Source organism: Pagrus major, chromosome 5 (assembly GCF_040436345.1).
Source record: "Pagrus major chromosome 5, Pma_NU_1.0".
Classification (NCBI taxonomy): Eukaryota; Metazoa; Chordata; class Actinopteri; order Spariformes; family Sparidae; genus Pagrus; species Pagrus major.
This window is the reverse complement of record NC_133219.1, coordinates 30,302,986-30,321,315: the sequence shown is the minus strand read 5'-3', so window position 1 is coordinate 30,321,315 and position 18,330 is coordinate 30,302,986. Positions and strand designations below refer to the sequence as shown.

Below are 18,330 nucleotides of genomic sequence, written 5' to 3'. Positions count from 1 at the left end.
GAAAGCAAACCAGGAAAGTGACAGAAGAATAACTTCAGCATTATATCAAGGATGAGCACTAACGACAGTCATTCAACTGAATATATCAAGGTGACATGGGAAGAAGAACTCATGTAGAAACTTGAGAAGAAAGTTGGCATGATATGTGGAAGACTCACCATTCATCCACCAATTCATGAATCTGGAGGGAATTCTCATGGAAGAATCTGATCTGTTTCTTTATTACACCGAAAATGAAAAGCAGGCAGCTGCAGTCATCAGAAGTGTTGGAGAGAATGTGGGTCTGACCATGTCCATCGTTCTCATGTTCTCTGGACATGTAACAAAATAAGTGTATTGTGGGAAATGGTATGTAAGGTACTGCAGCTAATATTAGGATACGAGGTCCCAAAAGTAGTTTGGTGCTCCACTTATGTAAACTGTGGAAGGAAAAGGTTTTGGCACATGATGTATATCTGATTAAAATACTGCTAGTAGCAAGCAACAAAGCAAACACCAGGCAAGGAGGTGAGGAAGCAGCGCCAACGGAGATCCAATGGCTGCAGCTGTCGAGGAGATCTTTGTGATGGAGACACTGACACATAAACTGAGACTCCAAGAAGCACAGTTTGACAGGAAATGGACAAAATGGACACTTTTAGACTCAAAATGAGGACATGGGACTGGAATGATGATTAACAGACAAACACATTTTTGAGAGTGTTTAATACAAGACACTTCCCAAGCAGTGAATGTTCCTGCTGGTTGTGTTTGTTGGTTGTTACTCTGTGACAATATCAATAAAGATTAAAGTGAAGAAAAAGAGAACTGCCCCTCATATGAGTTCTGTTCTGACCCTGACACCTCCCACAGCTCAGGAGAAGAGGCTCCGCCTCCTCTCACATCCTGATATGTTCTGATCCAAACACTGTGTGTGTGTGTGTGTGTGTGTGTGTGTGTGTGTGTGTGTCTGTGTGTGTGTATGTGTGTTTCTGTGTCCATGCTCCTCCCTCCTCCTCCTCCTCCTCGTCCTCCTTGTCCTCCTCTTGCTCCTCCCCCCTCTTCCTCCTCCTCCTCCTCCTGCTCTTGCTCCTCTTGCTCCTCGTCCCCCTACTCATCCTCCTCTTCCTCCTCCTCCTGTTGCTCCTCTTGCTCCTCGTCGTCGTCCTCCTCCTCATCCTCCTCTTCCTCCTCCTCCTCCTCCTCTTGCTCCTCTTGCTCCTTGTCCCCCTCCTCCTCCTCCTCTTCCTCCTGCCTCCTCCTCTTCCTCCTCCTGCTCTTGCTCCTCTTGCTCCTCGTCCCCCTCCTCCTCCTCCTCCTCCTCTTGTTCTTGCTCCTCCTCCTCCTCCTCCTCCTCCTCCTCCTCCTCTTGCTCCTTGTCCCCCTCCTCCTCCTTCTTCTCCTCCTTGTCCTCCACCTCCTCTTGCTCCTCGTCCTCATCCTCTTCCTCCTCCTCCTCTTGCTCCTCTTGCTCCTCGTCCCCCTCCTCCTCCTCGTCCTCATCCTCTTCCTCCTCCTCCTCTTGCTCCTCTTGCTCCTCGTCCCCCTCCTCCTCCTCCACCTTCTCCTCCTCTTCCTCCTCCTCCTCCTCCTCCCCCCCTCCTCTTCCTCCTCCTGCTCTTGCTCCTCGTCCTCCTACTCCTCTTCCTCCTCCACCTTCTCCTCCTCTTCCTCCTCCTCCTCCTCCTCCCCCCCTCCTCTTCCTCCTCCTGCTCTTGCTCCTCGTCCCCCTCCTCCTCCTTCCCCTCCTCCTCCTTCTCCTCCTTGTCCTCCACCTCCTCTTGCTCCTCGTCCCCCTCCTCCTCCTCATCCTCCTCCTCCTCCTCCTCCCCCCTCCTCTTCCTCCTCCTGCTCTTGCTCCTCGTCCTCCTACTCCTCTTCCTCCTCTTGCTTCTCTTGCTCCTCCTCCCCCTCCTCCCCCTCCTCTTCCTCCTCCTTCTCCTCCTTGTCCTCCTCCTGCTCTTGCTCCTCGTCCCCCTCCTCCTCATCCTCCTCTTCCTCTTCCTCCTCCTCTTGCTCCTCTTGCTCCTTGTCCCCCTCCTCCTCCTCCTCTTCCTCCTGCGTCCTCCTCTTCCTCCTCTTGCTCCTCGTCCCCCTCCTCCTCCTCCTCCTCTTGTTCTTGCTCCTCGTCCTCCTCCTCCTCTTGCTCCTCTTGCTCCTTGTCCCCCTCCTCCTCTTCCTCCTCCTCCTCCTCTTGCTCTTGCTCTTGCTCCTCGTCCCCCTCCTCATCCTCCTCTTCCTCCTCCTCCTCCTTGTCCTCCTCCTGCTCTTGCTCCTCGTCCTCCCCCTCCTCCTCCTTCTCCTCCCCTCTTGCTCCTCCCCCTCCTCCTCTTCCTCCTCCTCCTCCTCTTGCTCCCCCTCCCCCTCCTCGTCCTCCTCCTCCTCCTCCTCTTGCTCCCCCTCCCCCTCTTGCTCCTCCCCCCTCCTCCTCCTCCTCTTGCTCCTCTTGCTCCTTGTCCCCCTCCTCCTCCTTCCCCTCCTCCTCCTCTTCCTCCTCCTCCTCTTGCTCTTGCTCTTGCTCTTGCTCCTCGTCCCCCTCCTCATCCTCTTCTTCCTCCTCCTCCTCCTCCTGCTCTTGCTCCTCGTCCTCGTCCTCCTCCTCCTTCTACTCCCCTCTTGCTCCTCCCCCTCCTCCTCTTCACCCTCCTCCTCTTCCCCCTCCTCCTCCTCCTCCTCTTGCTCCTCCTCCTCCTCCTCTTGCTCCCCCTCCCCCTCCTCGTCCTCCTCCTCCTCCTCCTCTTGCTCCCCCTCCCCCTCCTCGTCCTCCTCCTCCTCCTCCTCTTGCTCCCCCTCCCCCTCCCCTTCCTCCTCCTTCTCCTCCTCCTCCTCCTCCTCCCCTCCTCCTACACCTCCTCCTCCTCCTCCCCCTCCTCCTCCTCCTCCTCTTCCCTCCTCCTCCTCCTCCTCCTCCTCCTCCCCCTCCTCCTCCTCTTGCTCCCCCTCCCCCTCCCCTTCCTCCTCCTTCTCCTCCTCCTCCTCCTCCTCCCCTCCTCCTACACCTCCTCCTCCTCCTCCCCCTCCTCCTCCTCCTCCTCTTCCCTCCTCCTCCTCCTCATCCTCTTCCTCCTCCCCCTCCTCCTCCTCCTCCTCCTCCTCCTCCTCCTCCTCCCCCTCCTCTTCCTCCTCCTACACCTCCTCCTCCTCCCCCTCCTCTTCCTCCTCCTACACCTCCTCCTCCTCTTCCTCCTCCTCCTCCTCCTCCTCCTCCTCCTCCTCCTCCTTTCAGGGTGGAGCCTGCTGGAGTCCGATGGTTGACACCAGGTCTGAGGAAGTGTGAGTGTGTTTTTACTTTGATTCATGAAAACAAAGCAGCTTCACACTGATGACATCACTCATTCACACCTGTGATGTCATCATCAGACTGTGACATCACTGGTTCAGATGTGTGATGTCATCATCAGACTGATGACAGATTAATAACTGCAGCTGTGTTGTGTCTTTTTCTCTCCATCAGATTCCTGTGAGCTCACAGTCGACACAAACACAGTCAACAGAGAGATCGGACTGTCTGACAACAACAGGGAGATGATGTATGTGGAGGAGGATCAGTCGTATCCTGATCATCCAGAGAGGTTTGACTGTCCTCAGCTGCTGTGTAGAACTGGTCTGACTGGTCGCTGTTACTGGGAGGTCGAGTGGGGAGGAGGAGTTTATATATCAGTGAGTTACAGAGGAATCAGCAGGAGAGGAGACACAGAGGACTGTGAGTTTGGAGCCAATGATCAGTCGTGGAGTCTGATCTGCTCTTATGGTGGTCGTTACTCTGTCAGACACAATAACAGATCAACATCCATCACCTCCCCCTTCTCTGGTAGAGTAGCAGTGTATGTGGACTGTCCTGCTGGCACTCTGTCCTTCTACAGAGTCTCCTCTGACACACTGATCCACCTCCACACCTTCAACACCACCTTCACTGAACCTCTTTATCCTGGGTTTGGGTTCTGGTCTGTTTCCTCAGTGTCTCTGTGTCGTCTGTAGGACGGAGAGTCTCCTCCTGAACAGACTCAACTGTTGACAGTTACAGGAACCTTCAGGTTACTGTCATCAGTTCATTAGATGATTGTGACTCAGTCATTAATGTGAAAACATGATGTTCCTGTTGGAGTTGTTGAGGTGGAGCTCATTTTGAACTGTTTTGTACAGGACTGACACTGATGATTCATTCAGACCTGCTCTGATGACACTGAGCTCCACAGTCTGGTTAAACTCCACTGGAGTCGCTGTGGATGATGCTCGGAGCCACAAGTGCAACAAGTCTTCTGCACGTACGAGTGGAAACACGAGCCGTCTTTACAAACACCTAGTGAGAGTTCATCACACACATCCAGGAGCAGAAATGCACAGACTGCTGAGCTCGTAGTTCATCTCTTGTTTCCTCATCCACCTCAGCTGTGTTACAGAGTCAACTACAGGCTACATACATGGTTCATGAAGAAGAGGAAGCATTAGTCCGCTGATGGTTTCCATCTAAACATGGTGCAGTTTCAGAGTCACACTGTCCTCTGGACGGAAGATATTTTGGCTCATAATTCAAATAGAAAATGAAAAAGATCATTTTACTGCCCTACTAGGAAGAATTAGGCCTGAACTCAACTTTAAAACTGGAAATTTAAAATGGAAATGATGATGTGAAAATGTGAAGTGAGGACATGAGAAAAGGGAAATTTAAAATGGAAATGCTGGAAGTGAAAGCTGAAACTAAAGATGAAATGAAAACTGCTGATGAAATAAGACGAAGGACATCACATCAACATCAAACATGAAACTCAAAATGGGGAAGAGAAAAGCTTGAATGGAAAAAAGTAAATGTTGTTTTGCATTTTCATGTCAAGTCATTAATGAAATGAAGCCTCAGCTGTCATTAGAATGAACTTTGGTGAGAGACTTGAATCAGCTGATGGCTGTCATAGTAAAGAGGCAAATCACAAAGAAAAAAGCATTCAGCTCCTGATTTGAACACAAACTGTATCCATCACTACATTTCTGTGGAAGCCATGAAATGCTCTTGTTAGCATTTATTATGTTATGAAACATCTGTAAATGTCAAAATGAATCTTTAGTGATGATCTTTTCTTTGTACAAACTGATTCAAACTGATGCTCGTGTTCATTATAAACTTCTTCACTGCCTGTCCTGGACACATTTAAACTTATGATCATCACAGTGTAATGTGTCATTACAGCTCGTCCAAAACGCTGTTGCCTGGTTACTAACGAGGTCCAAGAAACGAGACCACGTCGCTCCTAATGTTGCTTCTCTGCACCTTCTGTCATGAAAACAGAGAGTTTGTTTCTTTAGCTTGTTTCAGTCACTGAAGATGTTTCTCTTCTCATCAACATTTCTACATAAAAACTACAGTCTGCTCCTTTAAAGGTCGTCAGTTTTCTGTCTCACAGCATCTGTCAGTACGTCCGGTCTCCACACAGTGAAACATTCAAAGACTTCATGTTTTTTATGTTTTCTTCACATTGAGGTCATTTTGGAAACATTGAGATCTCACATGAATTTCAAAATGAGGTTTTGTGAGTTTAAATGACGGCAACAAGTGTTCACTCAGAAATAAATCAGCTGATGTAGCTGATGAATCAGCTGATGTAGCTGATAAATCAGATGATGTAGTTGATGAATCAGCTGGTGTAGTTCTGACTGACAGATGAACATTTACATTATTATAATGTGTCGCCCCATCAGGTCAGAACTTCAGGCAAAGTTCAGCAGTACTGATGTTAGAAGGTTTGATGAGTGTGGAGCCTTTCAAGTGCTACCGTGGGTCATCTCAGCAGGAACCACACACAGTTCTGGATCCAAGCCCGTCTTTATTCGGCTCAAACACTCACAGTAAAGTGCACCTGGACCACGCCCACCTCCACAGAGTGACTCATCCGTTTTCTTTCCCATCTTTACTTTAGGCAAATATTTGATGTCCTGTCAGCATCTAAAAGAAGCTAACATTGATGTTAACCTGTTGGAGAAGCTAACGCTGATGTTAGCCTGTTGGAGAAGCTAACACTGATGTGAACCTGTTAGAAGCTAACACTGATGTTAGCCTGTTGGAGAAGCTAACACTGATGTTAGCCTGTTGGAGAAGCTAACACTGATGTTAGCCTGTTGGAGAAGTTAACACTGATGTTAGCCTGTTGGAGAAGCTAACACTGATGTGAACCTGTTAGAAGCTAACACTGATGTTAGCCTGTTGGAGAAGCTAACACTGATGTTAGCCTGTTGGAGAAGCTAACACTGATGTTAGCCTGTTGGAGAAGTTAACACTGATGTTAGCCTGTTGGAGAAGCTAACACTGATGTGAACCTGTTAGAAGCTAACACTGATGTTAGCCTGTTGGAGAAGCTAACACTGATGTTAGCCTGTTAGAAGCTAACACTGATGTTAACCTGTTGGAGAAGCTAACACTGATGTTAACCTGTTAGAAGCTAACACTGATGTTAGCCTGTTGGAGAAGCTAACACTGATGTTAGCCTGTTGGAGAAGCTAACACTGATGTTAGCCTGTTGGAGAAGCTAACACTGATGTTAGCCTGTTGGAGAAGCTAACACTGATGTTAGCCTGTTGGAGAAGCTAACACTGATGTTAGCCTGTTGGAGAAGTTAACACTGATGTTAGCCTGTTGGAGAAGCTAACACTGATGTGAACCTGTTAGAAGCTAACACTGATGTTAGCCTGTTGGAGAAGCTAACACTGATGTTAGCCTGTTGGAGAAGCTAACACTGATGTTAGCCTGTTAGAAGCTAACACTGATGTTAACCTGTTGGAGAAGCTAACACTGATGTTAGCCTGTTGGAGAAGCTAACACTGATGTTAACCTGTTAGAAGCTAACACTGATGTTAGCCTGTTGGAGAAGCTAACACTGATGTTAGCCTGTTGGAGAAGCTAACACTGATGTTAGCCTGTTGGAGAAGCTAACACTGATGTTAGCCTGTTGGAGAAGCTAACACTGATGTTAACCTGTTGGAGAAGCTAACACTGAAGTTAGCATGTTGGAGAAGCAAACGCTGATGTTAGCCTGTTGGAGAAGGTAACACTGATGTTAACCTGTTAGAAGCTAACACTGATGTTAGCCTGTTGGATAAGCTAACACTGATGTTAACCTGTTGGAGAAGCTAACACTGATGTTAACCTGTTAGAAGCTAACACTGATGTTAGCCTGTTAGAAGCTAACACTGATGTTAACCTGTTAGAAGCTAACACTGATGTTAGACTGTTGGAGAAGCTAACACTGATGTTAGCCTGTTGGAGAAGCTAACACTGATGTTAACCTGTTAGAAGCTAACACTGATGTTAGACTGTTGGAGAAGCTAACACTGATGTTAGCCTGTTGGAGAAGCTAACACTGATGTTAACCTGTTGGAGAAGCTAACACTGATGTGAACCTGTTAGAAGCTTACACTGATGTTAGCATGTTGGAGAAGCGAACGCTGATGTTGGCCTGTTGGACAAGCTAATACTGATGTGAACCTGTTAGAAGCTAACACTGATGTTAGCCTGTTGGAGAAGCTAACACTGATGTTAACCTGTTAGAAGCTAACACTGATGTTAGCCTGTTGGAGAAGCTAACACTGATGTTAACCTGTTGGAGAAGCTAACACTGATGTGAACCTGTTAGAAGCTTACACTGATGTTAGCATGTTGGAGAAGCGAACGCTGATGTTGGCCTGTTGGACAAGCTAATACTGATGTGAACCTGTTAGAAGCTAACACTGATGTTAGCCTGTTGGAGAAGCTAACACTGATGTTAACCTGTTAGAAGCTAACACTGATGTTAGCCTGTTGGAGAAGCTAACACTGATGTTAGTCTGTTGGAGAAGCTAACACTGATGTTAGCCTGTTGGAGAAGCTAACACTGATGTTAGCCTGTTAGAAGCTAACACTGATGTTAACCTGTTGGAGAAGCGAACGCTGATGTTAGCCTGTTAGAAGCTAACACTGATGTTAGCCTGTTGGAGAAGCTAACACTGATGTTAACCTGTTGGAGAAGCTAACACTGAAGTTAGCATGTTGGAGAAGCAAACGCTGATGTTGGCCTGTTGGAGAAGGTAACACTGATGTTAACCTGTTAGAAGCTAACACTGATGTTAGCCTGTTGGAGAAGCTAACACTGATGTTAACCTGTTGGAGAAGCTAACACTGATGTTAGCCTGTTAGAAGCTAACACTGATGTTAGCCTGTTAGAAGCTAACACTGATGTTAGCCTGTTAGAAGCTAACACTGATGTTAACCTGTTAGAAGCTAACACTGATGTTAGCCTGTTGGAGAAGCTAACACTGATGTTAACCTGTTGGAGAAGCTAACACTGTAGTTAGCATGTTGGAGAAGCGAACGCTGATGTTGGCCTGTTGGAGAAGGTAACACTGATGTTAACCTGTTAGAAGCTAACACTGATGTTAGCCTGTTGGAGAAGCTAACACTGATGTTAACCTGTTGGAGAAGCGAACGCTGATGTTGGCCTGTTGGAGAAGCTAACACTGATGTTAACCTGTTGGAAAAGCTAACACTGATGTTGGCCTGTTGGAGAAGCTAACACTGATGTTAGCCTGTTGGAGAAGCTAACACTGATGTTAGCCTGTTAGAAGCTAACACTGATGTTAACCTGTTAGAAGCTAACACTGATGTTAGCCTGTTGGAGAAGCTAACACTGATGTTAACCTATTAGAAGCTAACACTGATGTTAACCTGTTAGAAGCTAACACTGATGTTAGCCTGTTGGAGAAGCTAACACTGATGTTAACCTGTTGGAGAAGCTAACACTGATGTTAACCTGTTAGAAGCTAACACTGATGTTGGCCTGTTGGAGAAGGTAACACTGATGTTAACCTGTTAGAAGCTAACACTGATGTTAACCTGTTGGAGAAGCTAACACTGTAGTTAGCATGTTGGAGAAGCGAACTCTGATGTTGGCCTGTTGGAGAAGGTAACACTGATGTTAACCTGTTAGAAGCTAACACTGATGTTAGCCTGTTGGAGAAGCTAACACTGATGTTAACCTGTTGGAGAAGCGAACGCTGATGTTGGCCTGTTGGAGAAGCTAACACTGATGTTAACCTGTTGGAAAAGCTAACACTGATGTTGGCCTGTTGGAGAAGCTAACACTGATGTTAGCCTGTTGGAGAAGCTAACACTGATGTTAGCCTGTTAGAAGCTAACACTGATGTTAACCTGTTAGAAGCTAACACTGATGTTAGCCTGTTGGAGAAGCTAACACTGATGTTAACCTATTAGAAGCTAACACTGATGTTAACCTGTTAGAAGCTAACACTGATGTTAGCCTGTTGGAGAAGCTAACACTGATGTTAGCCTGTTGGAGAAGCTAACACTGATGTTAACCTGTTGGAGAAGCTAACACTGAAGTTAGCATGTTGGAGAAGCAAACGCTGATGTTGGCCTGTTGGAGAAGGTAACACTGATGTTAACCTGTTAGAAGCTAACACTGATGTTAGCCTGTTGGAGAAGCTAACACTGATGTTAACCTGTTGGAGAAGCTAACACTGATGTTAGCCTGTTAGAAGCTAACACTGATGTTAGCCTGTTAGAAGCTAACACTGATGTTAGCCTGTTAGAAGCTAACACTGATGTTAACCTGTTAGAAGCTAACACTGATGTTAGCCTGTTGGAGAAGCTAACACTGATGTTAGCCTGTTGGAGAAGCTAACACTGATGTTAACCTGTTGGAGAAGCGAACGCTGATGTTGGCCTGTTGGAGAAGCTAACACTGATGTTAACCTGTTGGAAAAGCTAACACTGATGTTGGCCTGTTGGAGAAGCTAACACTGATGTTAGCCTGTTGGAGAAGCTAACACTGATGTTAGCCTGTTAGAAGCTAACACTGATGTTAACCTGTTAGAAGCTAACACTGATGTTAGCCTGTTGGAGAAGCTAACACTGATGTTAACCTATTAGAAGCTAACACTGATGTTAACCTGTTAGAAGCTAACACTGATGTTAGCCTGTTGGAGAAGCTAACACTGTAGTTAACCTGTTGGAGAAGCTAACACTGTAGTTAGCATGTTGGAGAAGCGAACGCTGATGTTGGCCTGTTGGAGAAGGTAACACTGATGTTAACCTGTTAGAAGCTAACACTGATGTTAGCCTGTTGGAGAAGCTAACACTGATGTTAACCTGTTGGAGAAGCGAACGCTGATGTTGGCCTGTTGGAGAAGCTAACACTGATGTTAACCTGTTGGAAAAGCTAACACTGATGTTGGCCTGTTGGAGAAGCTAACACTGATGTTAGCCTGTTGGAGAAGCTAACACTGATGTTAGCCTGTTAGAAGCTAACACTGATGTTAACCTGTTAGAAGCTAACACTGATGTTAGCCTGTTGGAGAAGCTAACACTGATGTTAACCTATTAGAAGCTAACACTGATGTTAACCTGTTAGAAGCTAACACTGATGTTAGCCTGTTGGAGAAGCTAACACTGATGTTAGCCTGTTGGAGAAGCTAACACTGATGTTAACCTGTTGGAGAAGCTAACACTGAAGTTAGCATGTTGGAGAAGCAAACGCTGATGTTGGCCTGTTGGAGAAGGTAACACTGATGTTAACCTGTTAGAAGCTAACACTGATGTTAGCCTGTTGGAGAAGCTAACACTGATGTTAACCTGTTGGAGAAGCTAACACTGATGTTAGCCTGTTAGAAGCTAACACTGATGTTAGCCTGTTAGAAGCTAACACTGATGTTAGCCTGTTAGAAGCTAACACTGATGTTAACCTGTTAGAAGCTAACACTGATGTTAGCCTGTTGGAGAAGCTAACACTGATGTTAACCTGTTGGAGAAGCTAACACTGTAGTTAGCATGTTGGAGAAGCAAACGCTGATGTTGGCCTGTTGGAGAAGGTAACACTGATGTTAACCTGTTAGAAGCTAACACTGATGTTAGCCTGTTGGAGAAGCTAACACTGATGTTAACCTGTTGGAGAAGCTAACACTGATGTTAACCTGTTAGAAGCTAACACTGATGTTAACCTGTTGGAGAAGCTAACACTGATGTTAACCTGTTAGAAGCTAACACTGATGTTGGCCTGTTGGAGAAGGTAACACTGATGTTAGCCTGTTGGAGAAGCTAACGCTGATGTTAACCTGTTGGAGAAGCTAACGCTGATGTTAGCCTGTTAGAAGCTAACACTGATGTTAGCCTGTTAGAAGCTAACACTGATGTTAGCCTGTTAGAAGCTAACACTGATGTTAACCTGTTAGAAGCTAACACTGATGTTAGCCTGTTGGAGAAGCTAACACTGATGTTAACCTGTTGGAGAAGCTAACACTGTAGTTAGCATGTTGGAGAAGCGAACGCTGATGTTGGCCTGTTGGAGAAGGTAACACTGATGTTAACCTGTTAGAAGCTAACACTGATGTTAGCCTGTTGGAGAAGCTAACACTGATGTTAACCTGTTGGAGAAGCTAACACTGATGTTAACCTGTTAGAAGCTAACACTGATGTTAACCTGTTGGAGAAGCTAACACTGATGTTGGCCTGTTAGAAGCTAACACTGATGTTAACCTGTTGGAGAAGCTAACACTGATGTTAACCTGTTGGAGAAGCTAACACTGATGTTAACCTGTTAGAAGCTAACACTGATGTTAACCTGTTGGAGAAGCTAACACTGATGTTAACCTGTTAGAAGCTAACACTGATGTTAACCTGTTGGAGAAGCTAACACTGATGTTAACCTGTTGGAGAAGCTAACACTGATGTTAACCTGTTAGAAGCTAACACTGATGTTGGCCTGTTGGAGAAGCTAACGCTGATGTTAACCTGTTGGAGAAGCTAACGCTGATGTCGGCCTGTTGGAGAAGCTAACACTGATGTCGGCCTGTTGGAGAAGCGAACGCTGATGTTAGCCTGTTGGAGAAGCTAACACTGATGTTAGCCTGTTGGAGAAGCTAACACTGATGTCGGCCTGTTGGAGAAGCTAACACTGATGTTAGCCTGTGTGTCTGCGCATGCGTGTGGTGCTGTCACGGTTGCCTAGCGACAGACACCACACACTGGCGCTGCTCACCAAACCCGCTGGTTTTAAAAATGTCCACTACACCCGATACCCCACCACGTCCTCAAAAGCGAAAACGCCTGCAAAAGTCCAGACGTGAGTGGAAGAGGCGCATCCTTGCTGGACAGCGTCAGTGGAGATGTTTACAAGGCAAATTGTAAAATGTGCCAGCGAGGGTTTTCAGTGGCGCACGGTGGGGTCTGACATCAGGCAGCACGCAACAGGAGAGCAACACTGCAGACACGAAAGAACACAGAAGACCCGAGCGTCAGTGTCACAGCTCTTCATACCCCAACTTCTCCTGAGACTGACACGGTATGGGACATTATGTCATGACTGATTTCCCATCTGGTGGTGCTTTTGCCAGAAGACGTCAGTGCATGGGCACGGCCTATTTTACTAAACTATTGTGGTTTGATTGATTGTTGACTCCTCCCCTCTAGGTTACGGCAGCTGAGGTGACACAGTTGCACCACACAGTCAGACACAACCTCAGCTACAACAGTGCTGACTGTGCACATACACTGGATCAAAAGAAATGACTATAGGGAGAACAAAGGCAGAGGCAGGGGTTAAAGATGTTTGCTGTTCAATACTTCGGTCCAGAATGCGGGTCACCAACAAAATGCTGGATCTCATGGAAAATGCAGATGAGTCGCTGCTGGGACTGTAGCTCTCATAGAGCAGTCGCTTGACACATTTGGCTTATCATTTGATCAAGTGGCAGCATTTAGTGCAGACAATACACATGTGAATTACAGAATGCACAACTCTGTCTTCACCAACCTGAAGAAGAAACAAAAAGATCTGCTGCAAGGAGACTGCCATGCCCACAATGTGCACAACACAGTGAAGCATGCTCTTCACCAGCTCACTGTAGATGTGGAGATGTTGTGCTGAAGGTCTTTGGCTGCTTTTCCACATCTGCCAAACGAAGACAATCACTCAGAGAGTTTTGTGATGTTGAGTTCCAGGAAGTTCTACGACACGTCACAACCAGGAGGCTCTCCCTTAATCCAGCCATCACCCGGCTAATGCAAACCTGGATTGCACTGAAATCTTACCTCATCAGCCTGGGGGGGAGCGTCCCAAACAACTTCGAGCTTTGTTAAAGCTCAGTGAGGACTCAACTGAGGGAGATGGAGACATTGTGGAGTTTACCTTCTCTTCTGCAATCATATCCTCTCTGTCTCTGAGGAAGTTGTAAAGAAGCTGGAGAGTGATGAAACCACCTGTGTTGAGTTATTTTCCATCATGGAGAACTTCAAGCAAAAGCTCACAGAGACGAGACGACCAGTTCTGTGGCTACTGAACTAAAGTGAAGCTGCAGCGTCTCCGTCCACGTGATGCAGACATGGCAAGGGCAGATTTTACTGCATTTCTCAGCACAGCACTCTCATATGTTGAGAAATGGTTCAACTTTTCAGAAGACAACTGGCTGTTCTCACTGCAACCTCCCTCTCTGCACCATGGCACCTTGACCTTCAGTGACATTGAGAGGGTGACCACCAAGCTCAACTTCATCCATAAAGTCAACATGGATGAACCTTATGATGAATGCTCCACAGCAAAACCCACTCTGAAGAGGCTCAAAGAAGATGCTGAAGATGACTGGAAGTCCAAAGGTGTGGCTGCCAGGTGGGCGGCTCTCTGTCAAGTAGCTGACCTGCCTGACATGCTGTCTATCAGCTGCTCCACGGAGCTCATGAGAAGTGAGCTCCTGATCACTCTCAGCTTTGAGCAGTCCTGTTCACAGTTTTACAACAGACAAAGAGGTACTCAGTGCTGCAAGGAGTAACAAGAAGTACCCCTGGAAAAACAAGTAACAGATTGAAACGGTTTTTACTCATTTGAACACCAGATATGTCAAACTTCAGGGGACTTGGAAAACCTCCAGATTTTGACTTTCAGTTAAGTTAAGTGACGCTGGTAATGCATTAGCATATGGCATAAATTAGCATTATGCTGTTGGAAGTAAAGCTTTAAAAGCCTTCACTTTCAAAATGTTAGACGTTCAGAAAACCATAAAATCCATTCAGTCAACTCTCTTTCGCGGTCCTGGGCGGCAGAAATCGTGACGTAAGGGTAAGGGCGGGAACATCTGGTGACGCAACCAGGAAATACTCCGAAGGCTAGACCGTCCCATTTTACAACGGTTGACGTGGCCGTCGAAGGTCTCTCTGAAGGACCCGGCCTTCGGAGGCCGCAAAGGCCGGGTCCTTCGAAGGATGCAGCCCCTGAATTTAGACACAGCTTATAAGTAGACCTGGCATCCTGTAGAGCCCAGCCAAGCCACTATGAAACGATTTTTATGAAAGTAATGCAGTTACAATTTCAAGTGGTTTCAAACTCTGAAAACACCACATTAAGATTCAAGTGTTTAAGGATATCAACCCGGATTTATGCTTTAAAATGTGTCAAACGTGCAGATTGTTTGATACCCTTTCAAAATACCATACCCAATATTCAACACAATATATTGTGATCTGCCAACACAATAATAAGTTTGACGTGTGATGCTTACAGTCACTATTTACTAAAGGATTAATGGCAAAACTCTTCCCAGACTGTCTTTTCTCTAATGCCACAGTGCCCTTAGTGTTGAATTCAAAGAAGACAAAAACTTTCATTAAAAACAAACCACTGTATTCAGTGCCAATGAGGATAAATTAGGTTTAGATACAAGTAGGAAACACTTTAAATTTATGTAAACTGTCCAGATCATGTCCTGAAATCAAGTTTCTTTTACACTGAAGTCGTGTCAGCTGATAATGGAGCTCTCAGGTCACACAGGTCATCCTGATGCCTCTTCTGTGGATACTGATACTTCCTGATGCTGCTGGCCGTTGTCTTGCGGGCTTTTGCTTGACTGAAGCAACACCCGCCCAACAATACCTTCCTCCTCTGATGGTCTCTCATACTGCAGAGAGTCTGGCGGGGTCCAGGAGAACCTCAAACACAGCATCATCAGGTCACTCTGATGATCTGTAAAATATGGCAGAACCACTGTTACTTCTATTATACGGTCATGATTAATCAGTCGCAACCATGCACCCAACCACTGCATGAATGTGCTTTTGAATGAAGGAGAAGCTTGTAGTGGTACGGTGATCTCAGTACTAAAGTCAAGGTGATTACTGTATTAAAACCCAAATGACAACATGTTGTTGACAATTACATTTAAATACTTTCTTTGTTTAATTGTCCTTCTGTAAGGACTCTCTGTGTCGATGTGGCCTGATGAAGGTGTTGTGACATTTGGAAACATTTATTAGTATGTTTATTTTAGTGTAGGCGTGTGAATTATTTTGAGCACTAAAAGTATTATTCCTGTTTAATTTGAACATGGCCGTGTTCTCTGTTTCTTTGAATATTGTCAGTAGTTGCACCTACCATGCTTTTATGCACAATCACAGGATTACACTGTTGAAGGCCTCAGTAGTGATGGCTGAGCATCTCCACATCACTTAAGACTGTCGGAGAGACAGGACTGACTGCCACTGAGCCTGAAAGTAATATTACAGAGAGAGTTCAAACACTGAACCAGACTGTGTTAGTTTAAGCGAATAAACAGGCAACTAATAAATATATATACAGAAATTAAGGGATATTTGGAAACTCACAACATGTTTGTCAGCTCTGTCTGTCAAAGATGTGGTGGTGTCTGCAGGGTCGGTCTTGTAGTGGTATGTTGGCCTGTGTGCAGAACAGTTACAGTTTACTCCAAAATCATCTCAAATAAATGCAACAGCTGCAAACAGTTTGCAAACAAATGATTACAAATCATTGTTTGCCAGTATGGAGGAAGAGATCGATTAAATAGAGCATTTGCTTTAGACTGTGGTCTGTGTTGTGACTGACACTCTCCTAGTGATGCTCTGGGTTGTTTATAATGCAATTCAGGACAACATGACAGCAACAGGGGAGACTTGGAGCTGTTGACAGTAGGGACAAGCAGAAAAATACACAGACCCCCCATAATAACATTTTGGTTGAAACTGGCCTCTGCAGGGGGATTTTTTTACAACAAGGTCTGTTTTGATTCTTTTTTATGCACCCAAGCACCTCATTTACATTAGAGTAGATGTCTTAATCACTGTGGCTGCTTATGTCCATCATCAGCCATCTGACCATGACTTACCTGCTCACTTGTACTCAACTAGCCCAGCCCCATCACTCCCTGTTGCCATGGTCAGATGGCTGATGGAGGACAGAGGCAAATTTACATTTAGCCAATTATATTGCCCTTTATTTACAATTCATTCTGATGTGCTGGAGAAAACAGAAAATGATCTGAAATGAATCTAATTTGAGGCAAATGTGTCTTTCCTCATCTGTCCAGTGTTCAAACAAACAGAAGCACATGGCTAATTATTATGCAGAATGACGTCATCGAAGCTCAGTGGGATATTTAGCTTAATCAATAATCCACTGTCAAATGCAATACTGATATTCTGAGGGTAGTGATGGATTCATGTCCTGCATTCATCATAAAACGTGCCTCAGGAGTCATCACTGTTTGACTACCAGATGATAAAATGTAAAACCTGTTGACTGACTTACAGGAGGCTGCTTTAGTGTTGCGCCTGGCAGAGACACAGCGAGGCTAACGGCTTAGCTGTCTGCGATGCCATGCACAGTAACTTACGTTAGCTGCAGCTCTAAATTATATAACTTATATACCTCTACTGCTCATGTCATGTTCACGTAACTTAAAACTCATACAGTCATTTACACACCACCTCATCCTCCTTTAGCTGTCCCTCAGTAACATTTTTAAATACTTCATAGGTCCAGCGATGCTAAATTAGCCAGGTTAGCCACAGACAGTGCTGCTGCCAGGCTCAACAGGCTAACATGAAAAATAAACAGTAAAGCACCAGAGGAAAAATGTCGTCCCTTCACAAAAGTAGTTTTCAGGGAGTCCCACCCAGTCCCACCCGAACAGCCAATCACAGCACTTTTCCACTAAACTACTTCCTTTTCCACTATACTTTCTCTCACACACACATATTCTTCTTTTACATTCATATATTTTCTTCAGACATATATAGACACATATATTTTCCTTTACATGAAAAATGAAAAAATATACGTGTGTGGAAGTAGAATGTATGTGTGTGGAAGTAGAATGTGTGTGTGTGAGCAGGCCAGAATGAATTATGTCTTGTTTGGCCCCTCATAGACATCCGTAGCCGTTCCACTGCCCTCAAGCGATCTTCCTTGTCCATGGTGATGACTTGGGGAAGGGAAAGTTTTCCCTTGAATGATTCTCTGCCACAGCACCTTGCTGCCTCAATGGTGTCCCTAAGCAAGGCATCCTCCTAATCAAAAATAAAGAAAACAATTATTAAAATAAAGGTTGGAGAAGGCAGAAAACAGTGAAATAAGAAAAGCCCACAGCAGGCAACATACCCCGTTCCCCGGTCCCAGTTCTGGTAAGTTCTCAGCTTCCTCTAGAAAGGAAACAGACTGTAGTTCTTCTAGGCACAATAACAATGCAAGATGTAAAAAAGACCAGTAGCTGGTTTTAAGTATACTGGTTTAATGAAAATGGAGAAATGACTGCGAAACCAGCTCTGTGACATCCCACCTCTACAACCTTGATGGATGTGTGTACAATAATACTGCTTTGAACAATACCTGATGCTTCGGAGACAGATTCTGAATGCCTGAACTTTTTTGGAGGGACCACTTCCAGATCCTGAAATAAGTGGAGGGATTGTGCTTTAGTCTGCAGCAATAGTTTGACTACAAGACTAATTAATCACATGACCTCTCACCTGTTGTCCTTTGTGCTCTCGTCGCCTTTTTCTTTCCTGCAATCTGTCTTCTTCAGACCTTGGTGATTTAATGACAACATACATTCACTATGAAAACATTCATGTTGGTCTGTTGACAGTGAGTAAAACAGGTTATTTAAAAGAATCTGCTCAAACCAAAAAAAATCAAATTCCAGTATCTCCAACAAATGATATCTAAGCTAAATAATAACATAAACTAAGCATGTAAAGAACAACAAATATTTCTGTTTTTTTCCTTACAAGCTTAGTTTATCTTTTGCTTACAAATAAACTTTTTAATAAGGCCTATCTTTAAGTATTAAGCTTTGATTTGAAGTTTTTGGTTTGTTCTGTTGCCGGGATTGCTGTGTTTTTATGTAACCACAAGATGGCGCCTCAATTAGTAAAGCAGACACAGGTAACAGTACAGGTGACACAGATGATGAGCTGATGACTGATTCATGTTATTCTACAGGATGAGTTAAGAGCAGTTGAATTTTGCTACCCTAATCTAACTTGTGAAGAGATGAGGACTTTAATCCACTCCAAGGAAATGGCTTTTAGAA

At 45.2% G+C, this 18,330-nt stretch overlaps 2 protein-coding genes across 2 annotated transcripts in view; both read left to right on the top strand.

The window, feature by feature from the left end:
• LOC140996598 (protein NLRC3-like) overlaps nucleotides 1–18,330 on the top strand; it is a 69,089-nt gene that overhangs the window by 13,793 nt on the left and 36,966 nt on the right. The window lies entirely within an intron of this gene.
• LOC140996657 (neoverrucotoxin subunit alpha-like) lies at nucleotides 3,108–5,351 on the top strand (the record flags this gene model as incomplete). The annotated part of the gene is made up of 2 exons (XM_073467108.1): nucleotides 3,108–3,252; nucleotides 3,434–5,351. Coding segments are annotated over 2 exons (669 nt in total), but the record flags the coding sequence as incomplete, so codon positions are not given.